At 34.2% G+C, this 23,885-nt stretch overlaps 2 protein-coding genes and 1 pseudogene across 4 annotated transcripts; 1 reads left to right on the forward strand and 2 right to left on the reverse strand.

The window, feature by feature from the left end:
* Positions 1-3,116: 3,116 nt before the first annotated feature.
* Positions 3,117-7,987, forward strand: LOC132632195 (serine/arginine-rich splicing factor RS31-like). 3 transcript variants are annotated; one of them, XM_060348032.1, is made up of 6 exons: positions 3,117-3,190; positions 4,494-4,619; positions 6,520-6,632; positions 6,712-6,944; positions 7,365-7,634; positions 7,749-7,987. In XM_060348032.1, the coding sequence occupies exons 2-6, from the start codon at positions 4,514-4,516 to the stop codon at positions 7,774-7,776; spliced, it is 750 nt and encodes a 249-aa protein (XP_060204015.1). In that variant the 5' UTR covers positions 3,117-3,190; positions 4,494-4,513; the 3' UTR covers positions 7,777-7,987. The 3 variants fall into 3 exon arrangements, with proteins under 3 accessions (XP_060204015.1, XP_060204020.1, XP_060204029.1); XM_060348037.1 differs by having other exon boundaries at positions 7,752-7,987; XM_060348046.1 differs by lacking the exon at positions 3,117-3,190 and adding an exon at positions 6,007-6,385 and having other exon boundaries at positions 4,488-4,619.
* Positions 7,988-9,007: 1,020 nt separating this feature from the next.
* On the reverse strand, positions 9,008-9,912 carry LOC132632212 (calcium-binding protein KIC). Its single transcript, XM_060348057.1, has one exon. It carries the CDS (start codon positions 9,651-9,653, stop codon positions 9,315-9,317), a length of 339 nt encoding a protein of 112 aa, XP_060204040.1. The 5' UTR covers positions 9,654-9,912; the 3' UTR covers positions 9,008-9,314.
* Positions 9,913-13,197: 3,285 nt separating this feature from the next.
* LOC132632186 (probable serine/threonine-protein kinase WNK4) lies at positions 13,198-18,712 on the reverse strand (annotated as a pseudogene).
* Positions 18,713-23,885: the final 5,173 nt, after the last annotated feature.

A 23,885-nucleotide genomic window follows, 5' to 3' on the forward strand; every position in this document is an offset into this window, starting at 1 on the left:
GGAACAAGGCGCAGTTAAAGTGTCTAAGTGAAAGATCTTGTCTACCTTGAGAGGCTCTCGATGGGTTCGGCCTTTAGATTTAGTAGCTATAGTTTAGATTAATTACATCATATAGCTAAAAGTAATATGTTAAATTTAATTAATAGCTACATATATATTTAAAATAGAATACCATCATCACATTATTCACTTCCAACCCAATCCTCCCATCTCTCTCTCCCCTCTTCCCCCACTACTCCGGCGAGGAGCTTCCAGCTTCGGTGAACCGGAGCAGTCGTCTTCTCCGGCGAACTATAAAACTCCATACCACCGCCAAAACACACAAAATCAAACTCAAGTAATCAAGTAAACTTGACTTCGATCCTATTTACAAATGATAACTCTAGTTCCTTTGCTCTTCTTTTTTTTCACTGCTTCAAATTCCTCCCTTTTTTGGCCTTAGCTTGTTAATAGAATATTCAAAGTGTCACAGATAAATCCAAGGTTCAGAAACCAAAATTTTCAACGCCTCATCTTTTAACCATTCAAAAAAATCTCACGCATCTATTCTCCGTCTGACCGGCGTCAGTCGTCTTTTCCGTCTTTTCTATCTTCTCCGTTTTGCTACAGATCTGATCGAAAAAAAAGCAAGTTTTGAAGAAATTGCATGGTTTGCCCTCTAAATTATTTGGTCTTTAATATTTTCCGTTCAAATAGGCTGGTCTTTAACTTTAGGCCTTCATAACTTACATGTAGCGGTGTATTAATTAATTTTTGTCGGATTTGGAAACATTTTCTGGTGCCGGATCTGGAAAATAGTGTTTCTTTATGAGTGTATTCAATAATTTTTTAGCATACAATCCAGTGTTTGGGGTGTATTTTATTTCTTGTATTTAGTATTTGAGTGTATCCGTTAAATTTTAGTGCAAGATTGTGTTTGAAGTTGTATTTTATTTCTTGTATTTTTAAGGATATTTTTTTGTATACAACCGATTTTAAATATAATAAAGTGAATACAGTGTAAAAGTAGCTACAAAAGAATACAGTTGAGCTGAATACATCTGACTTGAATACAACAAAATCTGAATTGAATACAACGAAATCTAACTCAACCGAATCTTGAATACAATCCGATTTTTGAATACAATTTACTGTAGCAATATACTGTAGCGCGCGACTGTAGCTACGAAATGTAATTAGCTAAAATGTAGATATGCCCAATTTAAAACTCCTAAATGTTAGTCATTTATGTAAAATTCCCTTTAATTTAACTAAATTTTGAAGCTAAATTAAATTAAATTAGATCAATTTAGTATTTTTAAATTAAAATTTTGATATCTAAAAACTATATAAAAAGTAATATAAAATACAATTTTAACTGAGACTTAATATTTTAACCATAAAGCCATAAACTATATATGAAGAACTAAATCGATTCATGAGGTTCATTTAATGAATTTAATATTTCCCTTAATTTCGTCTAAAACCAAGCTTAAATCACCATACTTAATTAGCATAAACTCTTGCAGCATGAAATATCATGAGTTAGATTAAAACTCAATAAATACCAAAAATATTATTTCTATTTATAAATAAAGAAATTATATGCTCACAAATCCATTAAAATGCTAATATTTTTAATTTATGATTTTGACCGAGTTGTGATTATTTTACATAATTTAAATCATGTGACATTACAGAATGTCATGTAGCTTGTGTCCCTTTGGTGTTTGATAATTTTCCCGCCAAACTTCCTTTTAGATAATTTTTTTTAATAAAAAAAATTATCTAATTAGGTTACTAAGCAACTTTAATAACTATGAAGATTTATTAACAAAACATATTTAATGTGCATTTGACATATATTAATACGCAGTAAGAAAATATGATACAAATTATACTTCCTTAATTAAAATATTACCACTTTTTTATTCAGATTTTGGCATGGGTCTCACGTGACTAGTATATATATATCATCCTTGTTGCTAAATAATAAACTTTATTTACTACAAATACAAAATATTTCACCAAACTTCAGACGTCAATTTTCGCAACTTTGATCTCATATGCCTAAAGTCGTTTCCCAAATGTTTAAACATACAATAAATTATAATTTTGACCATAGCTTAAATAATGGTCCTAAAATCGGCTATCTGTGCGCTTCAAGAGTGAATTAAGTTCAGCCATTCCGTAAAGCCTCTAAAAAATGAGCAATACCAGCTGGGCCTGGTCATGTTTACCCATCCATTTCAAACAGACCCGAAGTAGGCCCAAATCCTGTATTCTATACTTAAAAGGGCAATCCAGTATTTCGCACAATTTTTTTAATATCATTCTTGCTGCTAAATAGTAAAGCTTAGTTACTATAAATGCAACCTTATATCCTACCAAAACATTTAGCTCACATTACAAGCCAATAAAAATCTAAAAGATTTCTATGATTTGTGCTAGTTTACATAAGTGAAGATTTGGACAAGCTTATAGTCATTTAATATACACTACAACAACAACAACATACCCAGTGCAATCCCACAATGTGAGGTCTGGGGAGGATAAAGTGTACGCAGACCTTACCCCCACCTTGGGAGGTAGGAAGGCTGTTTTCAAAAGACCCTCAGCTCAAGAGATCTTTAATATACACTATTCTATAATTATCGTGAATAAAATTGATTAATGACTATTCGTGTATGTACAAGTTGATTTTATGCAGGATGAAAGATACACGGAGAAAAGGAAGACTCCCTCCGTCTCAATTTATGTGACACCTTTCGGATTTTGAAATTTAAATAAGTCTTTTTTGACCGTAACTTTTTCGTGGATATTTAAATATCTTGAATTGTCAATCATCGTGACGTATAACACTTTTTATGTAGTTTTCAAATATGTGAATTCCATTTCAAATTTTTTGAAGATTCCATGCCCAAATTCATGGTCAAAATTAATCTGTTCGACTCTCGAAATCCAAATTGTGCCATAGGACAGAGCGAGTAAAAATCCATTTTGGAAAATTTATTAAATTTCAGGTGATATCAATTGTTTTTTTCTAAAATTCAAAGGAATGCCAGATGGGCCTGGTCATGTTTAACCATACGTTTCAAACAGACCCGAAACAGGCCCAAATAAAATCCACTATTTAATATTAATTGGTCACATTCGGACACAATTTTTGTTTTTGCTTTCTAGGGTTTTTCCGTCCTCGTACGTGTAAAAGGTAAATGTCCTTTCTCTTCCCCCCTATATTCGAAATAATTACTGTAATAATATAGGGTTTTTACGTTGAGTAAATTTTTTTTGTTAAATATTGATTTTCTGGTTGCTCAATTATCCGCTATTCAATTTGTTTGTCTTACTTTTCTTTTTTAGTCCGTTTGAAAAGTCGATCTTTTTTTTTGCAACCCTTTAATTTCAATTTTTCACACGCATAGATTAAATGACATTTTTGGTGCATTCGACATATCTTCTTTATTTTTTAAAACTCCGAGCCAAGTCAAAATCAGACAAACAAATTGGAACGGAGGGAGTATTTAATTTTGGTAAAGTTTTGATTTTCTGGTAAAATTATTGTAATGTCGGGTTTTGATTGTTGCTATTATTTTATTTGATTAAAATGATGGATATATTTTATTTTATTTTTTACTTTGAGAAAGTAATTATTTTCATAGATGTTTGAGGTATATTGTTCGGAACTGATGATAATGAAATAGCTATGCCTCAATAAGTGGCGGAGTCAGGATTTCCGCCCAGGGGTTCAAAATATAGAAAAGTAAACATACAAAGAAGCCTAAGGGGGTTCAACCTCTACTATATATACATAAAAAATAATTTTAACCTTGTAAAAATAATATTTTTTTTCTGCCGAGGGGTTCGGATGAGCACCCTCGGCATAGTGTGGCTCCGCCACTAGCTTCAATGCCAAATTAGTTAGGTTGGTTAATGAATACTCTATTTTCAGCTCTATTTGCCCATTTCATTGAATTATTTAATAACTTGTCATTTAAAGTTAGGGCTCAACCACCGAGCAGGGTTGCATTATACTTTGTTTGGGTAGTTGTTACGTATCGTTCATAATGTATTATATTGTATGATAAAATAGGATTATTAGATGAAAAGCAAAGACTGAATGAGAAAAAAAAATACAATAATAACGCAATCACACCAACTCAGTCGTTACCTAAAATGAGACTTTTTGTTGTTACATAGTGATGGATGTAACGTTACGATACAATAAGATTTAAGAAGCAATCAAAACGAACATTGTATTAAAACTAACAATACAATAGGTAACAACCATCCAAACAAGGTGTTAAGGTTTAATTGGTAAGGATTTAAGATATGAAGAGTATAAGCATTTAAGAACTATGGTTTACTGTAATTTTCTTTTTTCAAACTTGGTTTATTTGAGATATATACTGTTGTGTTTCTTTTTTCCTTGTGGGGGAATATACTGGGTATGTTGTTTACTATTGTGTTGGCTCCAACTGTTTGGATAAAAAGTGTTTGTTCGGTCATTTCAGGTTTTACTGTGGAGGTGAAGATGAAGCCTATTTTCGTCGGGAACTTTGAGTTTGATACTCGCCAGTCAGAACTGGAACGGTTGTTTTCCAAGTATGGAAGAATAGAGCGAGTTGACATGAAATCTGGTATAGCTTAAGATTTATCTTTTTCTGAGATTTAGCTAGTTGGGGTTTTTGCTTACTTGTCTTATGTTGTACTTGCGTATTTGGGGATTGAGACTAGCTCATTTAGTTTCTCAACGGGCAATTACCGGAGTTCTTTTAGATTTTCTTTTGAGCCTTGTTTTAAAGGCAAAATTGGAATTCGCGCGTCGCCTGACCTGGGCTAACTTGGAGGTTTAGTTGTCTGTCTGACCACGCTTTTGAGAAGCCAAAAGTGCTTATTTTATAAGGTTGAGGTGTTTGGCGAAGCTTTTAGTGAAAAAAGTTAGTGCTTTTGAGTAGTAGTAGTAGTTGCTTTTCAGAAACTAAAAAAAGTAGTTTTTCTTAGAAGCACTTTTGGAACCTTGACCCAGTACATGTTATTGCTCTAATATTGGCAAAATTGCTTTCAAATTGATTAGTCAAACATGAACTACTGCTCTCCAAAAGTACTTCTGACAAAAATCAACATATTTTAAAAGTTTGGCTAGACAGGCTATAGGCTATAAGTTTCATAGTGCTAACACTCTACAAATGAGGTGTGTGGCTGTGCGCTGTATGTGTTGGGTAGGGTCTTCTGGGTATGCCACCGATTATCTGTTCTATATACAGTCCAAAACTTTCCGTTTCATTTTCTTTAATTACATCTCTACAACTTATATGTGAAAATGTTTTTCTACAATTAGCTCTCCCACCGTCCCAATTTATGTGAAGATTTTTGAATGCGCACGAATTTAAGAGAAAAAGAAGACTTTTGAAACTTGTGGTCTAAAACAACTCCTAAAAGCTTTTATGGCTATAAGTCATCTCATTAAGGGGTTAAATGAGAAGTTTAAAGTTAAATTGTCACCAATAGAAAGATATCATTAAATTGTTACCAATAGAAAGATATCATTCTTTTTGGAACTGACTAAAAAGGAAAGAATGTCATATAAATTGGGACGGAGGGAGTAATTTCCTTATGTGATCATGATCCATTTTCTTAAGTAATTTCCTTGGGTGACTAAAAAGAGAAATGGAATTGTTATTATATGAGTTCCATTTTCAACTTATGAATTAGTGACTGATATTGCACGATCGTTTTTGGTTATAAAGTTTTTGTATGCTTGTCCGATAGCATTAACGTCTTTTCTTTCTTGGATCTTATCTAATCATTGTCTTTTTTTAATCATATCCACCCTGGTAATTATGTTCTCATTTGAGGTGCATTCATGGTTACAGTCTATTTCCACTTAGGATAGTACTATAATTAATTTTTGGTTAAACAAAATTACATAGCTATATATGCTATGCGTGAATTGTCAAGACATAATGTGGAACCAAATATTCATTTGGAGAAGATCTTCGCATTCAAGTGTTTATTTTGCCGCAGGCACATGATCTACTAAGGAAAAAGAGCTTCTCATGGCTCAACCCAAAAAAATTCTAATGCAAGGAAACTCCATCTGCCTGCCTGCTCCTCCTCCTCCTGATAGATGGAAATGTTCTGAATTTCTTACATCGATCTTCTGTCATTCGCTTACTTCACGAGAATGATCTATGGTGGGATCAGTCCATTCATCATGCCATGCCTACCAATTCTGAAATCGTGCTGTGAAATTGGTGATTCATGCTTAGCAATGACTACTCAGACCTGACTTTAATCCTTTAATAAGCCTTCATCACCTTGACCATCATCATCATCAAATTGATCTAGTTCATGCAAGGCCTCTACCTCCTTACTTTCCTCAAGCCTTCTCACATACTTGCAGGTGTTGTATGTTATTTAATTTCTAAAGGAGATGCAAACATTGATTTAGCTGATGTATAAATACTCGACCGAAAAGACTTCAGACGCATACCTTACTGTTCTTTCAGCCTTATAATGAAGTCCTTACGACTACAGGGTTTGCTTTTGTCTACTTTGAGGATGAGCGAGATGCAGCAGATGCAATCCGTGGGACTGACAACATTCCATTTGGTTATGAAAGGCGCCGTCTGTCAGTGGAATGGGCAAAAGTAATGTTTCCATCTTCATCCTTCCTAAAGTTGTTAACAATTGACATCTAATTATTATAACTTTGTTTTGTTTTGACAGGGGGAACGTGGTAGGCATCGTAGTGATGGTCCAAAGTCTGGTGGAAACCAGAGGCCAACAAAAACATTGTTTGTCATAAACTTTGACCCTATTCGTACTAGGGTCCGAGACATAGAAAAACACTTTGAACCTTATGGCAAAGTTCTTCATGTTCGCATACGTCGCAATTTTGCATTTGTGCAGTTTGAAAATCAGGAAGAAGCCACAAGAGCTTTGGAGTGTACACACATGAGGTTAGTAAGACATTTCGTTCTATTGCTTAAAGTTGCAAGGGTTAATATCACTTTTGGTCCCTCATTTATTGATGCCTTCTGAACTTTAGTCCTTGTGATATCTGACTCAGCACATTTAACCTTCAGCTACTTGAGATGTGCACTTTTGATCCCTTTGCTAAAGAATGTTTACAAATTTAGACATTAACCGTTACACCGTTTAATTACCCATATGTTATGTTGTGTACTGTTATTCTATATTTTTTTCTGAAAATAGGTCAAATATAATTTATTGAAAGTTAAATGTGATGTGTCATGTATCACAAGGATCAAAATCAGAACTAACCAATAATTGAGGGACCAAAAGCACTATTCTCCCTAGTTGCAATATCCTATCTGTTTGTTTCCTTACAAAAAGTGAGTTACTAATGTATTTTGCAGTAAGATCCTGGATAGAGTGGTTTCAGTGGAGTATGCGTTGAAAGATGATGATGAGAGGGGGGACAGATATAACAGCAGCCCTAGAAGAGATTATGGCAGGCAAAGGGATAGCCCTACTTATCGTAGGTCACCTAGCCCAATGTATCGCAGGAACCGACCTAGTCCAGATTATGGACGACCTAGTCCAGACTATGGACGACGTCATAGTCCTGTTCGTAACGGTCCATCATATGACAGATACAGGAGTCCAGAGTATGGAAGGTATCGCAGGTAATAGAAATACATTCCTCTTGTTCTATTTGACTCTTTAAAAGTGTCCAGCAACATTTCTTACTTAATGTAAGTAGGTGACACTAGTTCACGTTTTCTCTTTGTATTTTTCAGCAGGTCTCCTGTTCGGAGGTCAAGATGAGTCAGTTCGGCATCTGGGAGAGCTTGTGTTATCATAATGTAAATGCTTGTTGCAGTCTACTGCCTTGTGTAGGAGAAGATCAATCAATCTTTTATCGATGTAATGGATTAGCTGTTACATTTTGTTGCTTTAACTTTGTGAATTTAGCTATCAGAAAAACGTTGCTGTAGTAGAATCATTGCTTATGCTATTTGAGACCAGTTGGACATTAGCTCATGTTTTGCAGACTTGTGTGAAGGATTATGAAAATGAAAAAGTACAGACTAGTTTAGAAAAGAAGGTTGCACACATTGCACATTCCTAATAGGTTTCACATGATAACGTGAGTGGTGTTTAAGCGATTGATAAAATTGTGCTCCCTGCATAGATAGGTTCGGAAACTTTTGCAATATATAACTACATAAATCTGAAATGCAATAAAAAGGAATGCCTACAAAGATCTACTTAGCTGTACAGGCTGATAAAGAATTCTGTATGTGTTGGATGATTTGAAATTGCGTTTGTTTCCCCTTTTTTGTGTTTTTTAATTCTTAATTATATTTGTTGCGCAATTAGATGGTACCATATAAATTGGGAGGGAGGGAGGGAACTCTTTTTCTGTTATCGCGTCAACGCTCTACTTCAACAAAGACCCCTCCGTGTAGCCAATAAAAATATTGCAGTTTAGGAAAATTTGGTATAGCTAGTTAATAAGCCTCCTAAAATCCCAGGACCATACAAGTGCATTATGTCGTGCTAAGTAGTATTTATCCTTGGTCCACTTTCATTGGCATACTTCAATTGTGTCTAGAAACGGTAATAACGAATGCCGAGCGGGCCATCCTCTTTGGAAACTACATCTCAACTCTTCTTGGCCTCGCAGAGAAAGTATACACATCCTAAAATTGAACAGACTAAAATTATCAAACAATTTGGTGTGTGTGTGTGTGGGGGGGGGGGGGGGGGGGTGTTGTGATGCTTGGAAGGATACAAGGATATTTTAGGAAAAGAGTGTTGTGTAAAGGCCGTTAAAGTGGATGAAAATAATGGACACGAAGGTTCATATATTAATAGAGACAAAAAGTGTTAGGCGATTTATTTATATTTGCTTAAGCCTCAGAGTATCTGTTCTACATGTGATAGTGCGAAGTAGCAGATAATCAGTGAAATAATCGAAGACAAATTGACCGGACACCACGATTGTTAAAACAAAGAAAGGGGAGAGGGGGATACATTTTAGTGAAATCAAATGTGAAGGAAGGTATTTTTACTCTTGAGAGTTTAACTTTTCATCTCAATTAGAAATTTGCAACTTCCAAACTTTAACCTACATTAATTTTTGGTGATTCATGCCTTCTATTATCTGATACTATCTCTTTGTTTTTGGCACTACTGAATCAACCTGGACACAAACTTATTACAGCCACTGAGAGCTAGGGAAGGGAATGAACATATTGACTTAAGATGCAATCCATATCATATACTGTATGATAAATTGACAATCAAAGATCTTCATCATCTTTTCTTCATTTCATATTTTTGGATGGACAATAGTGATATCAACAAGAGGATTTTGGCAATTCTCTTTGGAGTGCCTTATCAAGCCAGACCTCAGCATCTTGCATCATTTCTGGACTAAGTCTAACCATAAGAATACAAAACTCTGTTTCATTCAATGCTCCATCTCCATCCAAATCTCCTTCTTTCACCATAGCCTCTGCATCTTCTTTACTCATCCCTTCCATTCCCAAAAGCCCCGAATTTTTCTGCAAACTCGCTGATGTGATCAAGCCATTTTTGGGGTCAGCCAGAAGCCTGAATCCTCCACATAGCTCCGCGACAAACGCCTCCACGTCCAATTTTTCCGCCATCACAGGTAACAAGTCTTGATATTCCATTTCTTGTTTGCTATCACTGACAAAATTGGATGTCAACAACCGGTATGTAAGGAAAGTTCCTCTTGGAACAAGAAATGTTGGGAGCTCTATTTATAGTGCTAATTTCTTGTAAGGTCTAATAGGAAACTTCCCTTGGAACTCCAAATGTAACAGTAGATTTTTCTTTGAATATTGTGGAAGTTTAAGTACTGTTACATTGGCAACTTGCAAGATTTGATCATTGATTAATTAGGTAGGATAGGTAAAAGAGAGTGGGGATGGGCTATGGCCTATGGTCCATGTTAATTCATATGGAACCATATGAGTGGATGGTTTGTGTAGGGCCTCTAATTTCTTAAAGCTAGTTTTTATTTTATTTATAAAATAATCTTTAGGAGTTGTTTACGCTACCTCTCTTTTATTTCTGGATTCTAGGCTATAGGAGCAGCTAACACTAGTTTTGTTTTATTCGATTCAAATCATGAGGAAAATCTTCCACTTTCTAAAATTAAATGTGCTTGCCAACGATATAAATCTTCAGTACATTGAAAAAGACTAAAGATTCATAAATATTTTCATAAGTCACAAAACTTAAGTGTGTCAAGAGAAGAAAACATTATTTCCTTGAGTGCATCTTATAAGATTAGTAAATTTTCTTCATATTAGTGTCCTTCATTTGCTAGAAAAGTGACACATTGATTTGCCTTCCTCCAAATACATTTAATATATATAAGTCTTTTACCAAGCAATAACAATGTTGATATATTTAACTTCTAAATTCGTCACTGACCGTGTGGCATTTAGAGTTGTTTCCAAATTTCAACAGCATCGATCTTATCTCGTGTACGATAGTTTATATCATATCTATTCTAAAATGAGGGTTTCGAGGAAGGTTCATAGGTGGGGATCTTCAAAGTGACTGATGTCACAAGTGTCACGACGAATTTTGTTCTCCTTCTATGAAGTTTCCTTTAATTTGTTCCCTTTCTCCTCTCATTTCTTGTTTTTCCTATCTTCTATATGGTCCATGCTGCAATTATTTATTTGCTTCATCTTAACCCAATTAAACAGTACATCTTTCTTTTTCTTTTACATGTTTAATTTTTGTACAACGACGATGTATATGATCAAAACTCTTAAAAGATAGTTATACTGATAATCATATCGCTTATAGATAGTGAAATGAGTGATATGGCATCTGAATGTATAAAACATGTTTTTACTAAAAAAATAATAAATATAAAATTCAAAAAAATACTAATAATTTAATACTATATATTTATATATTACTAAAATATTTTAAAAATTATATGATAGTCAGTGGTGATGATGGCTAACAATGGATGTGTGGGTGTCGACTAGCTTGGGATAGTGGTGGTGGTTATGGGTAGTAGGCTAGTAGCTAATGATGATGGTGGTTGGCGTTACTTCTTAAGGGTGGTAGTTGATGACGGTAATTGCTAGTGGCGGCTGATAGTTAAATTTAGAGGCGAAGTCAAAATTATATTTTTTTTTGTTTTGTTTATGGGTTCTGAATTACATTTTTTTTGTTTATTGGGTTCTAAATAGATTATTTATACATATTAAATGAAATTTTTTAACACTACAAAGATTGAGTCAAAGTTACTGGGTTCCGCATCACCCATATCTCCCGCACAAGCTCCGCCCCTGATTAAGTTGTGGTGAATGATAGTGATATATAGTTAATCGTGTATGTGGTGGTGACTAGCTAATAGTAGTGGTTGTTGATATATAGTGGGGGCTGATCGTGGTAATTATCGATAGTGATTGGTGGCTGGTGTAGTAATGGTGGTTGGAGGTGATGATTGTAAATGCTGGCTAGTATAGATGAGAGTTGACTGTGATGATTGGTGGCGGTGATATTTATCACTAAAGATAATGGTTATGGGTGGTAGGTGATGGGTGATGGTAGTTGATAATGGCATGTGTGATGATGCTGATAATTGATAATGATAGGTGGCGATGACGACTATCGGGGAAAGTAGATGGAGTAGTAGTTAAATCTCACTTTTGCATCAATTTTGAATGGATTGTATTGAAATGATACTTTTTTTTTTGGGACGGATATAACCTGCTCACTGTGCAATAGCTCGCAAACCACAGAAGATATTTATAATATTAAGACTTAGTTATTTATCTTAATCATTCAGATATATTCATATTTAATTATTAAAATTTAAATAATTAAGATACAAACCTTCATTAAGTGCAAACAAATGAAGCCTAATAGTATTTATACTTTCCGTTTACATATGTTAAGCCCTTTTTTAGATGTTAGCTCAATATAAATATCATTTACATGGATGTATTTAAATACGAATTAGAATTAAAAAGAACTTTCCAATAAGTACCATGTGCGAAAATGATATCTGCGAATATATATATTCCTACCAGAGCGGTGCTTTATTTTTTCACCACTATTATTTGCTTTATGTCTGTGTATGCGTTAGAAAAAAGAAAACCTGTTGTTTTTATCATATAGTTGCATTTGACATATAGATTCTCCATTGATAATGATCACATCACTTGGAGAAATTGTTTGCAACTTGGACTCTTCTTCCAGGCCGCGAATGGAGAATATTAATAAAAATTTCATGTAAATGGAACTTGTGCTGGTATGTATCTTCTTGTTAGTTGTAATATTCTTATACTCTTTTATCGTCCAACTTCTTTCAACAGTGTATATGATTTTTTTTTTTTTTTTTTTAAATTGAACTTATGCAGTTCCAACAAACTTCACCTTTGTCTAATAGTAGTGGTTTGTTCACTTGTCACAAGAAAAACAACGAAAAAATTGAACTTTTTGACCATGCTCCGTTCTCTACTTTTGATAGTGTGCAAACATATAGGCTCACGGCTACAGCTTACTGCAGATGTACAAAATATCTCGTGTTCGTGCAGGGTCCTGAAAAGAGCCGTACCTACGAGTAGTGGCAGAGTCAGAATTTTAAATAAGGGGGTTAAAAAATATAAAAAAGTAGATAAATGAAGAAGCCAAGAGGGTTCAACATCTACTACATATACATAAAAAATAATTTTCACTTTGTATATACAGTGTAATTTTTCACCGAAGAGGGTTTGGAAGAACCTCCTTGGCCCTTACTGGCTCCGCCCCTACCTACGGGTCCTAAACTATAGGAAGCCTATCCTTACGTAAGCATAGTGGTTGATTCAATGTCTCGAACTCATGACCTATAGTTAGTAGTCACAAGGACACACCTTTATAATTAGCTACACAGATGTAAATCTCACAGAGGACTTTTCATCGTTACAAAGTACGGGCAAACTGTGGTCAACAGAGGCGGAGTTAGGATTTGAATCTTATGAGTTCGAAATTCTAATACTTTTAAATTACTGGGTTCTACATTAATTATTTATACATATTCAATAAATATTTAAAAATAAATACAAAATTTGGATCAAAGTTATTGAATTCGGCCGAGCCCATAAACGAAGCTCTAGCTCTGCCCCTGGTGGCCAACTGAAAAAAAAAAAAAAAAAAAAACGGAGCCAAGGTGAAAACAAAGAAAGCTATACAACAATGTACACAGTAATATAGGTTTTATTTGATCTTCACCTAGCAAAATATCCGCGTATAAAGTGATCCCTCTTAGGTCTAAAACGAAACCAAGTCCTTCAAGGATTGAAGTTATATAGTTACACATAGGAATAAGAAGAAAAACGAATAATAGCCTTTGATCATAGTCATTAATCTATCAGAAAACTAGGATATTTGAAGAAACTTGGCAATGCATCCACTCTTGTTCAGTTGCCTGCCAATTTTTTCTTTGACGTCCATCTCTTCCTGCAGTTTTCCAATTCCTCCTCCTTCATTCTTGAGAGTTCCTGAAACCACTGTTGATATTGCAATTCAATTGCTTTGAGCTCCAACTTTAGCTCTGGATCCTCGTCTTTCTCGATTAAAGAAGAAAAAGAACCACTTGATAAACTCATGCCTCTAGAAATTCTGTCGATATCTGTATAAGTCAGCTCTGAATTGTTTCCATGTTCATTTGATTGTACGCGTTCAGCACCATCACCACTGTTTTCCACAACTGTCCATTCATCATGAAACAAGTACCTGAAATCCATCTCCGAGATGTTTGTACTACAACTTTTAGGACCTCCATCATTAACAGGATCATCAAAACATACTAATGAATTCCCATTGTTTATATTAGCATTTTCAGTCATAACTCTAGAAACTGATCCTTGAGATTTTCCATCATCCACGAGTGCAGGGGAAGCAAATGTAACATGATGAGAAGTTCCATCTAAACTCACATTCAATTCACCTTCATCACTTCGAGCACCAACTTGAGTTTCCACATTGAATTTTGGAATAACACCTTGATGACCTATAGACTTGGATGCGCAACCGGTCAAGTCTGTATGCCAAGAATTTGAAGATAGTTTTAGGCTTTCTTGTGGTTGTTTGCTTGGGTTCCAAGCAGGAAATATCTTCATTATTAGGTAATCAATGAAGTCAGCAATAAAAGCTACATCATGATCAGCTAGCTGCAATTGTTCAACCATCTCAGCCGCAACTAAAGGTGCAGTGTCAGTGTCAAGATAGAAAATGAAGTGTATATTTCTTACACTACCTGCGATAAGCAAATGCTTGAAATAAGAAAGAGGATATCTGATTTCATAATGCTAAAAAATAAAATAACATAAAATAGGGGTAATTGCATGCATTTTTGGTCTCTTGATTATTAATGAATTTTGATGTTGCCATGTTGGTCCTTGTAATATTTGACTAGCGCATTTAACCTTCAGTTATTCCATTTATATGGGAAAATCAAATAAGTGATTTTTAGAACAATATTACTTTTAAATATGGAGTAAAAGTACAAAACTAACATACTACATCGACACTGGTTTGACACTTAAAATAATTTATTATAGTTGTGAAGATTCGCGGTTAGAAGGATAAAAAGTGTACATATCAATAAATTGAAGGTTAAATGTGCTTAACCAAAATTCACAAGGATCAAAATCAGAATTTATCAATATTTGACGGACTAAAAGTGCTAGTTTCCCAATAAAATAATAGGAAACAAATTGATTATCATATGCTTACCAGTAGGATCTCGGATTCGCAAGGTCAATGAAATTGAGTTAGCATCATTCTTCTTCCCCGTTAATTTAAATTCATTATTCTGATGGCATCTCTGGAATTCCAAACTTGGAGTGCGAGGACTTCCACAACTGGAATCTGTATATGTAGATTGGTTACACTCTGAATCCACATCCATGGGATGAGGTAAGGTTTTCGACAAACTCAAAGATCTAGGAAATTGCGAAGGTAACTGAATTTGATTATCGACTGACTCCTTCAAGTTTTCAAATTGAAGAAACGGGTCTTTCAGGAGGTCCCTGGCTGACAACCTCTCGGATGGTCCAACCAAGCATTTCTCGATGAATCCTTTGACTTCAGAATCAATAACTTTATTGAGGGAAGCAGGTTTAATGCCCTGATAATGCAAAGTTCTTTAGATTGACATAATGACACATAACGACACAGTTTCAGAAAGAGAATATAATTTTAAGCATCAAATTATTGAACTTACTGAGCTGACTTTCTTATAAATTTGGGCAGGATTCTTGCACTCACTGTAAGGGTACTCAATAGTTACCATTTCCAACACACACATTCCAAAGGAATATATATCTACTAGTTCATTATACTCTTCTTCGTAGAGCTCTGGGGCCATGAATTCGGGTGTCCCTTTGTATAGCAATAGATGAAAAAGTCAGTATTCAAGAAGGAATTTTGTCTAAAATTGTAATACAAGAAATAACCATACCGATAACACTCTTGGCAGTGCGCTGCTCCATAATGGTTGCCAATCCAAGATCGCCAATCTTGATTTCCCCATGATTTCCGTTGACAAAAATATTATCACATTTCAAGTCCCTATGAATGATAGGTGGCTTCTGACTATGGAGATGCTCCAAACCTTGAAGAACCTGCCTTGCCCAATTCTTTATAGCCTTCATATCAACACTTTTATACTTCTTACGATATCTACACCCATGAATACATTATCATTTTAAGAGAATATAAATAATAGGGATAATTACATTTTTGGTACTCTAAAAAATAATAGTAGCTGACAAATGTATATGTTTTGTATAGAATAAATCAATAAATATACATGTTATATATATATAATCACTGTATATGTTTTGTAGATTTTGACTAGCGCCCGTAATTAGATTTGGACGAGGAACCAAAAATGAAAAAGGTGCAAAATAATAATCAAATGAAGAAACTGAGTAACTATCAAGAAAACTTACTGCCTTAGGTTCCCAGACGTGAAGAGCTCAGTGATCATGTTAGCTGTCTTCTTCTGGTCATCAATCCATGAATAGTGTAACTTCATTACGTTTTCATGTTTCAATTGTCCCAGAAGATGAACCTCTGAATACAATTTTCCCAAACTTTCTGGTGACTTCAACACGTTATCGATTTTTACTCGGCTCCATGCAACTTCAATACCCTCAAGTAGGTCAAATGCCTTGTAGCTACACAATTTAAGAACAAGACAAGCAGCTTAATTCTTTCAATTAAAGAAAATTATCAATTTTATTTAGCCATATTAAATTCAGAGATCAAAATGAAAACCAGAAAATGAGGCAAAGTTAAGGAACATACACAGTCTTGAATGCTCCCTTGCCCAACACCTCATTATACTGTAAGAGAAAACAAAAGCAGGTGCTATAAACGATTGTCAATGAACTGATATTTTTGAACTATGCCTGATAGACAAAGGAAATAAATAGAGACTCCATAATCCCTTTCTTCTTTTCTTATAATTAATATCCACTCCTTGTTTTATAGCATATAGCAACAACAGCAACAACAACATATCTAGTATAATCCCACAAGTGGACAAGTGGACTTTGGGGAGGGTAGGTGTACGTAGACCTTACCCCTATCTTAGCAGGTAGATAGGCTGTTTCTGATAGACTCCCGACTCAAGTAAAGCAGAATTAAGTCAATACGAATAGAAAATCTAGTTTGAACTTGATGATCAGGATATTAGGAGGGAATTTGAAAGATAAATAGATCAGGATAAATTTAACCAAGTTCATGCAAATGATCATGGCCTTCATATTATATACAACATAATTAGCAAAAATAATTAACACAAATCAAATTTCTTCTTTCCCTCCATCAGGTGAGTTATTCCTCCTTTTCTTGAGTAATTTGAAAAATTGCTTTTTAAGTTGCTTGGATAGTTTTCTATTGACCTGCCACCATATATATCTTGAATTGTCTTTTAAATACCTTGGCTTTGGCTCTTCAATATGACACATTTCTTATCCTTATTGTACATCCTTTTTGAAAGTTCCACATTTCTTAAGCTCTTACCATTTGACAAATAATGAGAGACAACATGTTTAGCCAAACCACTAAAAAATTCAGCAAAACTCACTGCCTATGTGTATAGCTCATGAATGCTAATAATGATGCAATTATAGGCAACATTGACATTGTTTTCTACTAATAAAATTGTCAAGGAATTCTTCGTTCTTTTTGCATCTCAGCTAAGACCACCTACCTCAAAGACACCTATCGGCCTAAAATGTAATAGCCTTCTATAAAATTTTAATTTTTGCATTTAACACAAGTCATCAGAGTTTTTATGAAAATAAATAGCAGTAAAATGGAAAAATTGCACTTTCGCTCCTCATGAGTCCAACTTAGAAAATGGAGTCTTCAACTAATCGTGTGCTTTTGGGACATCCACTGTCAAATTACTAAACTTAACTAGTAAGTTTTAATTGTTAAACCATGTGACTTGGAGGGTGTTTCGTTTAGCTCATAAGCTGGTCAAACTAGCTTATAAACACTTTTGACTTATCTCGCGTTTGGTAACACCAAAAGTGTTTATAAATCAAAAGTCATAAGTTGATCACCCCTAACTTTTGTTTTTATACCTTATAAGTACAGTTTATTTGACCATTCTTTTTAATGATTTTACCCCTAAGACCTTTTGTAATCTACCTTTTGTAATCTCCGAAATACTCATCCTAAAACATTGCCTCTAATTATCTATCTATTCTATTTCCATCACTCATCATTTTTACACAAAACACTTAATTTTTTGGTATGATTGCTTTAAGGACATTTAAGTCACTCTAACAGAAAAAGTGATTATCAACACTTTTTTACCGGACACATTAACGGTTTATTATCAACTTCAACACTTCTATCCAAACACATAACGACTTATTTATAAAATTCAGCTTCAACACCTGAAAATGCTTTTCAGCAATTAATGTTTATCAACTAGTTTTAATCAACTAACTCGAACACGCTCTTATTTTGTAAACTTCTTATATTAAATCAAAACTTGAATCATTAGATACTATATAAATTTAAACAAACATTGGTGTGCAAAACAAGCTACTTCAATAATCAATAAGTATTAGAGTTAGAGATAATTACCCGAACATATCGGCCATTAGGGTCTTTCTCAACGTAGTCATCTTGCAAGTTATAAGGTGGCTCATTATTAGCCCGATCAAATGATCCTCCTCCTTTCTTATTTGTACAACATCCTAACGTCTCCCCATTTCCATTTCCAATTCCAGCCCTGGAAATCATTCTGTTGAACAACCAAACAGCAACAAGAAAGGGAAAAAAACAACAAGAACAAAGACAAGCTAAAACTCAAAGGCAAAAGAGGATTTCATCAAGAAAAGGTGACATTTTTGCATGTCTCAAAAAGAAACACACAAGGAACATAATGCCAACCGTGTCGTGGTTGAAGAAGAAAAATTGTCGTTGGAATCGACATTGGGCATCATTGGGAATAGAAGCAAGAAAGGCATTGTTGAGATCGACCCAACTAGTCGATGGAATACAGATTGTTTTAGATGGGATTATTCTTGCCATGCAAATAACACCGCTCTCCATTGTAACACGATAATCTTAAAATCTTCTTCATTCAAGGTATACACCTAAATATTCCTTTACTCAAACAGAAAATTGTGATTGGAAAAACATGCATGAACTAATTTGGGAAGATGGTACTCTTTGCAAATGTTCAAAGGCAGCACTAGTCTTTTAGGATGAAGTAAAATACAACTAGATGAGAAAAAAATGGGATAAGGATGAAAAGGAAAAACGAAAAAGTTGGAGAGACTGAAGAAAAGGGAGGTTATGAACAAACTAGATGAGAAAAGTATGGGATAAAATAAATCTAGGCAAATTTGATTGCTCAAGAATGATACTCCACATAAGGGACAAAACACTTGTGCGTTCTGTTTTTAATTCCTATGTTTTTTGTATATTCCATATTAAAGTAAAAATAAATAGGGATAATGGTCAAAAAACACCTCAATAAGATAAACATTTTTATGAGTTTCCTACCTGAAGTATGACCAACTATTTATCTAAACACATGAACTATCAAGTGTTTGTGTTTCTTACCTGAACTATTAACAACTATTTATCAAAACATACCTCGATTAATGCTGGAAACTCACAGAAAATGATATTTTTGACCATTATCTCTTATTTTATTTTTTTAATTTTCCAAAATTCCTTTAATGCGGAGTGCGACACCATTTTTAAACAAAATAAAATAAAATGTAAACCACGCACTATCAGATGCTTGTCGAGGTGTGTTTTGATAAATAATTGATGATAGTTTAAGTAGGAAATGCAAACGCCTGAAAGTTCAGGTAGGAAACTCACAGAAAAGTGACAGTTGAAGTGTGTTTTTTTTACCATTATCTCAAAAAATGAAAGTGTACCCCCCCAAAAAAAGAGTAAATAGAAAAAAGGAAACAAGGACTTGGAAGAATAGGAAATAAACTGGTATATTCCATGTAAGTAAATAGAAAAAAGGAAACAAGGAGTCGGAAGAATAGGAAATAGAATTGTATATTCTACATTTCCACGCACCATCAGATGCTTGTCGAGGTGTGTTTTGATAAATAATTGATGATAGTTTAGGTAGGAAATGCAAACGCCTGAAAGTTCAGGTAGGAAACTCACAGAAAAGTGACAGTTGAAGTGTGTTTTTTTTACCATTATCTCAAAAAATGAAAGTGTACCCCCAAAAAAAAGAGTAAATAGAAAAAAGGAAACAAGGACTTGGAAGAATAGGAAATAAACTGGTATATTCCATGTAAGTAAATAGAAAAAAGGAAACAAGGAGTCGGAAGAATAGGAAATAGAATTGTATATTCCACATTCCATGTAATGTAAATAGAAGAAAGAAAACAAGGAGTTGGGGAAAAGAAATTAAAAATGCGGTGAACGCGGATCGAACACGTGACCTTGAGATCTTCAGTCTGACGCTCTCCCAACTGAGCTCTCCCCGGTTGTTGATTAGTGATCAACGGATTACTATATATATACGATTCTCTGATTTTTGCCATGTACTAATTGGCTATTGTGATGTGAAGAAATGGTAGATTACACAATCTTTTGGTGTAAAGCTTAATTCTTAAAATTTTCATTGAAAAGTAAGTTACTCTCGTTTGATTCGGATTCAATGGATATGATCAAATTGAGCATTAGTAAAAAAAAAAAAAAAAAACAGATTATAATGGATGGAATATCATTACCTTATACTTGCTTCAACGTCAAGCTTACAAAAGTCATCTAAAATGTACCTTTTCCTAGATAATTACATCGCCTACTCATATGAACTTATTTGTTTTTACTAATAAAGAAGATTTGTTTCATACAAAATGCCAAGACTCAAGTTATTATCAACTCGACTAATTTTTTTTTTTTGGGTCCCCATTGATCATTTACGTGCAAAAAGTTACAGAGTTAAGTTTGGTATACCAAACTTTGTACATGATCGTTGAGTTGAGACTCATCTATGTCCTAACCAAAAAACCGAATTGTAAATAGAGAACTCGCCTAAGTTAGCTTGGGCTTGCATTGTAAAGTTAGCTTAAGTTTCAGTAATATCTGAATGTTCAGTCGTGAATTAGTGTCCAATTTGGATCCTCAATCTTAGAAGTTTGACCTCTGGAGCTGATAACTCGTTGATACTGATTCTTAGAACTCTCCCCTTTTTTAGAACTCTAGGTTGGCGCAAATTAATCTAACAAAAACATGAATTTCATAGATTGTTAAGTATTTATTTTTATTTTATTGCACCAAAAGTCACTAAATTATCTTTTGTAGTAAAATAGTTATGCAACTTTACCTAAGTATCACGAAAATTACTTAATTATTTTTGCGACCAAAATTCACCCAGTTTTGCCTAATATATTATAGAAAGTAATTAGGAGGAAACAAAGTAGACGTTTAATATAATACTTAAACAAACTTCAGTATTTTTTTGTTATAAAAAATTATTTAGTGGCTTTCTTTGATACTTAGACAAAGTTCAGTGACTATGTTACTACAAAAAAAAAAGTCTAGTAACTTTTTGTGATAATTATGCAAAGTGTGCCATTTTTTTTTTTTTGGTTGCTAAAAGAATAGTTTAGAAACATTTTATGTAATAAAACAAAAAAATAATTGACTATATGTGCAAAATTTCTTCATATGCTAAAAATAAGATTCTTAATTTATTCAAAGGAGGCATTTTTTTTTTTTTTTTTGGCATTAGCCAAGTTCATTCCCATTTTTCTTAGCTGCAAGATTTCCTTCTTGCCTTCTGTTTAGTTGATAAATTAAAGGTGTTATGATAGGAATAACTACCGGTGGTTTTCACAGGCTTCATTGCACCTTATTATAACTATATATAAGAGGGAATCAAAGATTTTTATAGTCCCCATATTGAACTTTAATCCTATGAAGCTTCTACACGTGGCTTTGATTTTTTTCCTTGTTCTCATTTTTGCCCTCATTTATTGTCTAAGACAATCCACTTAGCCTTTTATAATCAGTGTTGCTATTATTTTTCCCTACATATGTCACGACTCAAACCACAGATCATGAAGGCACCTACACTGTCACCCCAGGTAGACGAACCTTTCCCAAAACCGTTTAAGAACTTTAATAAGAATGCGGAAAATAAACAGAAAGATACACAAGCAGAATATATATATATATATATATGGAAAAATAATAGCAACACTGATTATAAAAGGCTAAGTGGATTGTCTTAGAAAATAAATGAGGGCAAAAATGAGAACAAGGAAAAAAAATCAAAGCCACGTGTAGAAGCTTCATAGGATTAAAGTTCAATATGGGGACTATATATATATATATATATATGTAGGGAAAAATAATAGCAACACTGATTATAAAAGGCTAAGTGGATTGTCTTAGAAATAAATGAGGGCAAAAATGAGAACAAGGAAAAAAAATCAAAGCCACGTGTAGAAGCTTCATAGGATTAAAGTTCAATATGGGGACTATAAAAATCTTTAATTCCCTCTTATATATACAACCCAAAACATGGTCTTAACTTGTACAAGAGCTTCTAAAAGAAAATACATAATCTGATTTTTCTTAAACACAAGTCTTAAGATACTGAATAAGATACTGTCCGAAAGGTAGGAAAATAGACAGAAACATAAGAGGAGATCCAGGGCTGCAGGTCAAACTAGTAGCTCACCCTATCATCTTTGATAAGTCGCCTCGGGATCAGTTACAAGGTCTTGAATAGGAATTGGATCAAACTCTGCACTCAACAAAAAGTGCAGCAAGCGTAGTGTGAGTACACAACATACCCCCGTAGGTATCATAGGCCGACAACGATTAGATAATGCATATAAATAGGAAGAAATTAACAAGAGAGCAGATAAGCAGTCAAGTACAGTCACTAAACATATTCAAGTAAAACTCACAGTAATAGGTACCACAATAGATCTCAGTAATATCAAGTCATAGCCTAGGAGAAAGTTTTTAATCCTCGAGTCTATCAAGTTTCTAAGTAAACACCTTAGAAGCACGTAGCAACTCAAATGAATCATCAACCAAGAAATCAATGAGGAAATGTACCATGCAATGATAAGAAAGATAATGCAAGTGAAATGTGATGATATGCAATGCACTGGCTAACTTTCCACATCCATACACACATGCTAAGGGAAATGCCTCAAAGCCATGACCCATGGGGGACCCGTGAAGTCCATGTACCACCCAGAATAGTTTCAATTGGGCGTTCACAAATCAATAAATCATCCACCCGGAATAGTTCCCATCGGGCGTTCACAAAACAATAAATCATCTACCCAGAATAGTTTCCATCGAGCATTCACAAAATAATAAATCATCCACCCGAAATAGTTTCCATCGGGCGTTCATGAATCAATAAATCACATCCACCCGGAATAGTTTCCATCGGGCGTTCATGAATCAATAAATCATCCACCCGGAATAGTTCCCATCGGGCGTTCACAATATCCTTTTTACCACTTTCTGGCCTCATAGGACCATGTCGTACCTCAATTTCCACAATAAAAGCATCAACATGACATATGTGTGAATGAATGGGCATGCAAATGTCATAATGCCAAATATCATGGGTACATCAGGTAAGTAACTGTAATGACAATTCATTTAACACATCATTTGCAAGCACTGTCCTTTTATTATAATTTTACCAACAAACACTATATAACCCAAATACATTCGAAACTCATCGGAATCTAATCAAAATTTGTGGACAAGTCCAAAATCATCATAAGAATCTGCTCAAATTCTCAAAACACCCAAATGGGACCGTCTTGACCCGATTTTGACCATGGTCAACTCCAAATCATCTCAAAAGCTAGTTTCTCAACTAGCCACCTAAATCACACCCGAACCTCTCGGGAACCGAACCAACGACTCGACTAAGTCATAAATCACATTCCGGACCTATAGGAACAGTTGAAATTCGATTACGGCCACATTTACCCAAAAGTCAACTTTTGGTCAAACTTCTCAAACTTAAAACTTCAAAATTTCAAAACTTAGATTTTCTTCTCCGATTCTCATCCAATCACCTTGGGAATAGCCCTACCTATCCCCACAAGTCATAAACATCAATACGAAGCTAACGGGAACAACAAATTTCAAATCGGAGTCTTATTTCTTCTCGTGACCATCTTTTCACCATAAACGGCATATTTAAAGCTAAAACCGACTTAATTGTCAAAAATCAACCAAATGAACTCTAGAATTAGCTCCGCAATTTCTATAGGTCTTAAATAATATTTCAAATCTAGCGGAATCTTCAGATCCCCAATCAGTACGTTTTCCAAAATAAATTATTTATCCAAATAAGTGAATACTCGAGTTTCGAAATGAAA

The sequence above is a fragment of the Lycium barbarum genome, chromosome 1 (genome assembly GCF_019175385.1).
Source record: "Lycium barbarum isolate Lr01 chromosome 1, ASM1917538v2, whole genome shotgun sequence".
Taxonomy (NCBI): domain Eukaryota; kingdom Viridiplantae; phylum Streptophyta; class Magnoliopsida; order Solanales; family Solanaceae; genus Lycium; species Lycium barbarum.

Coding starts and splice junctions, on each gene's coding strand:
- LOC132632212 (XM_060348057.1), bottom strand. CDS start 9,653: ATGGAATATCAAGACTTGTTACCTGTGATGGCGGAAAAATTGGACGTG.
- LOC132632195 (XM_060348032.1), top strand. CDS start 4,514: ATGAAGCCTATTTTCGTCGGGAACTTTGAGTTTGATACTCGCCAGTCA. Junction 6,945..7,364: donor TTGGAGTGTACACACATGAG/GTTAGTAAGACA, acceptor TGTATTTTGCAG/TAAGATCCTGGATAGAGTGG. Junction 7,635..7,748: donor GAGTATGGAAGGTATCGCAG/GTAATAGAAATA, acceptor TGTATTTTTCAG/CAGGTCTCCTGTTCGGAGGT.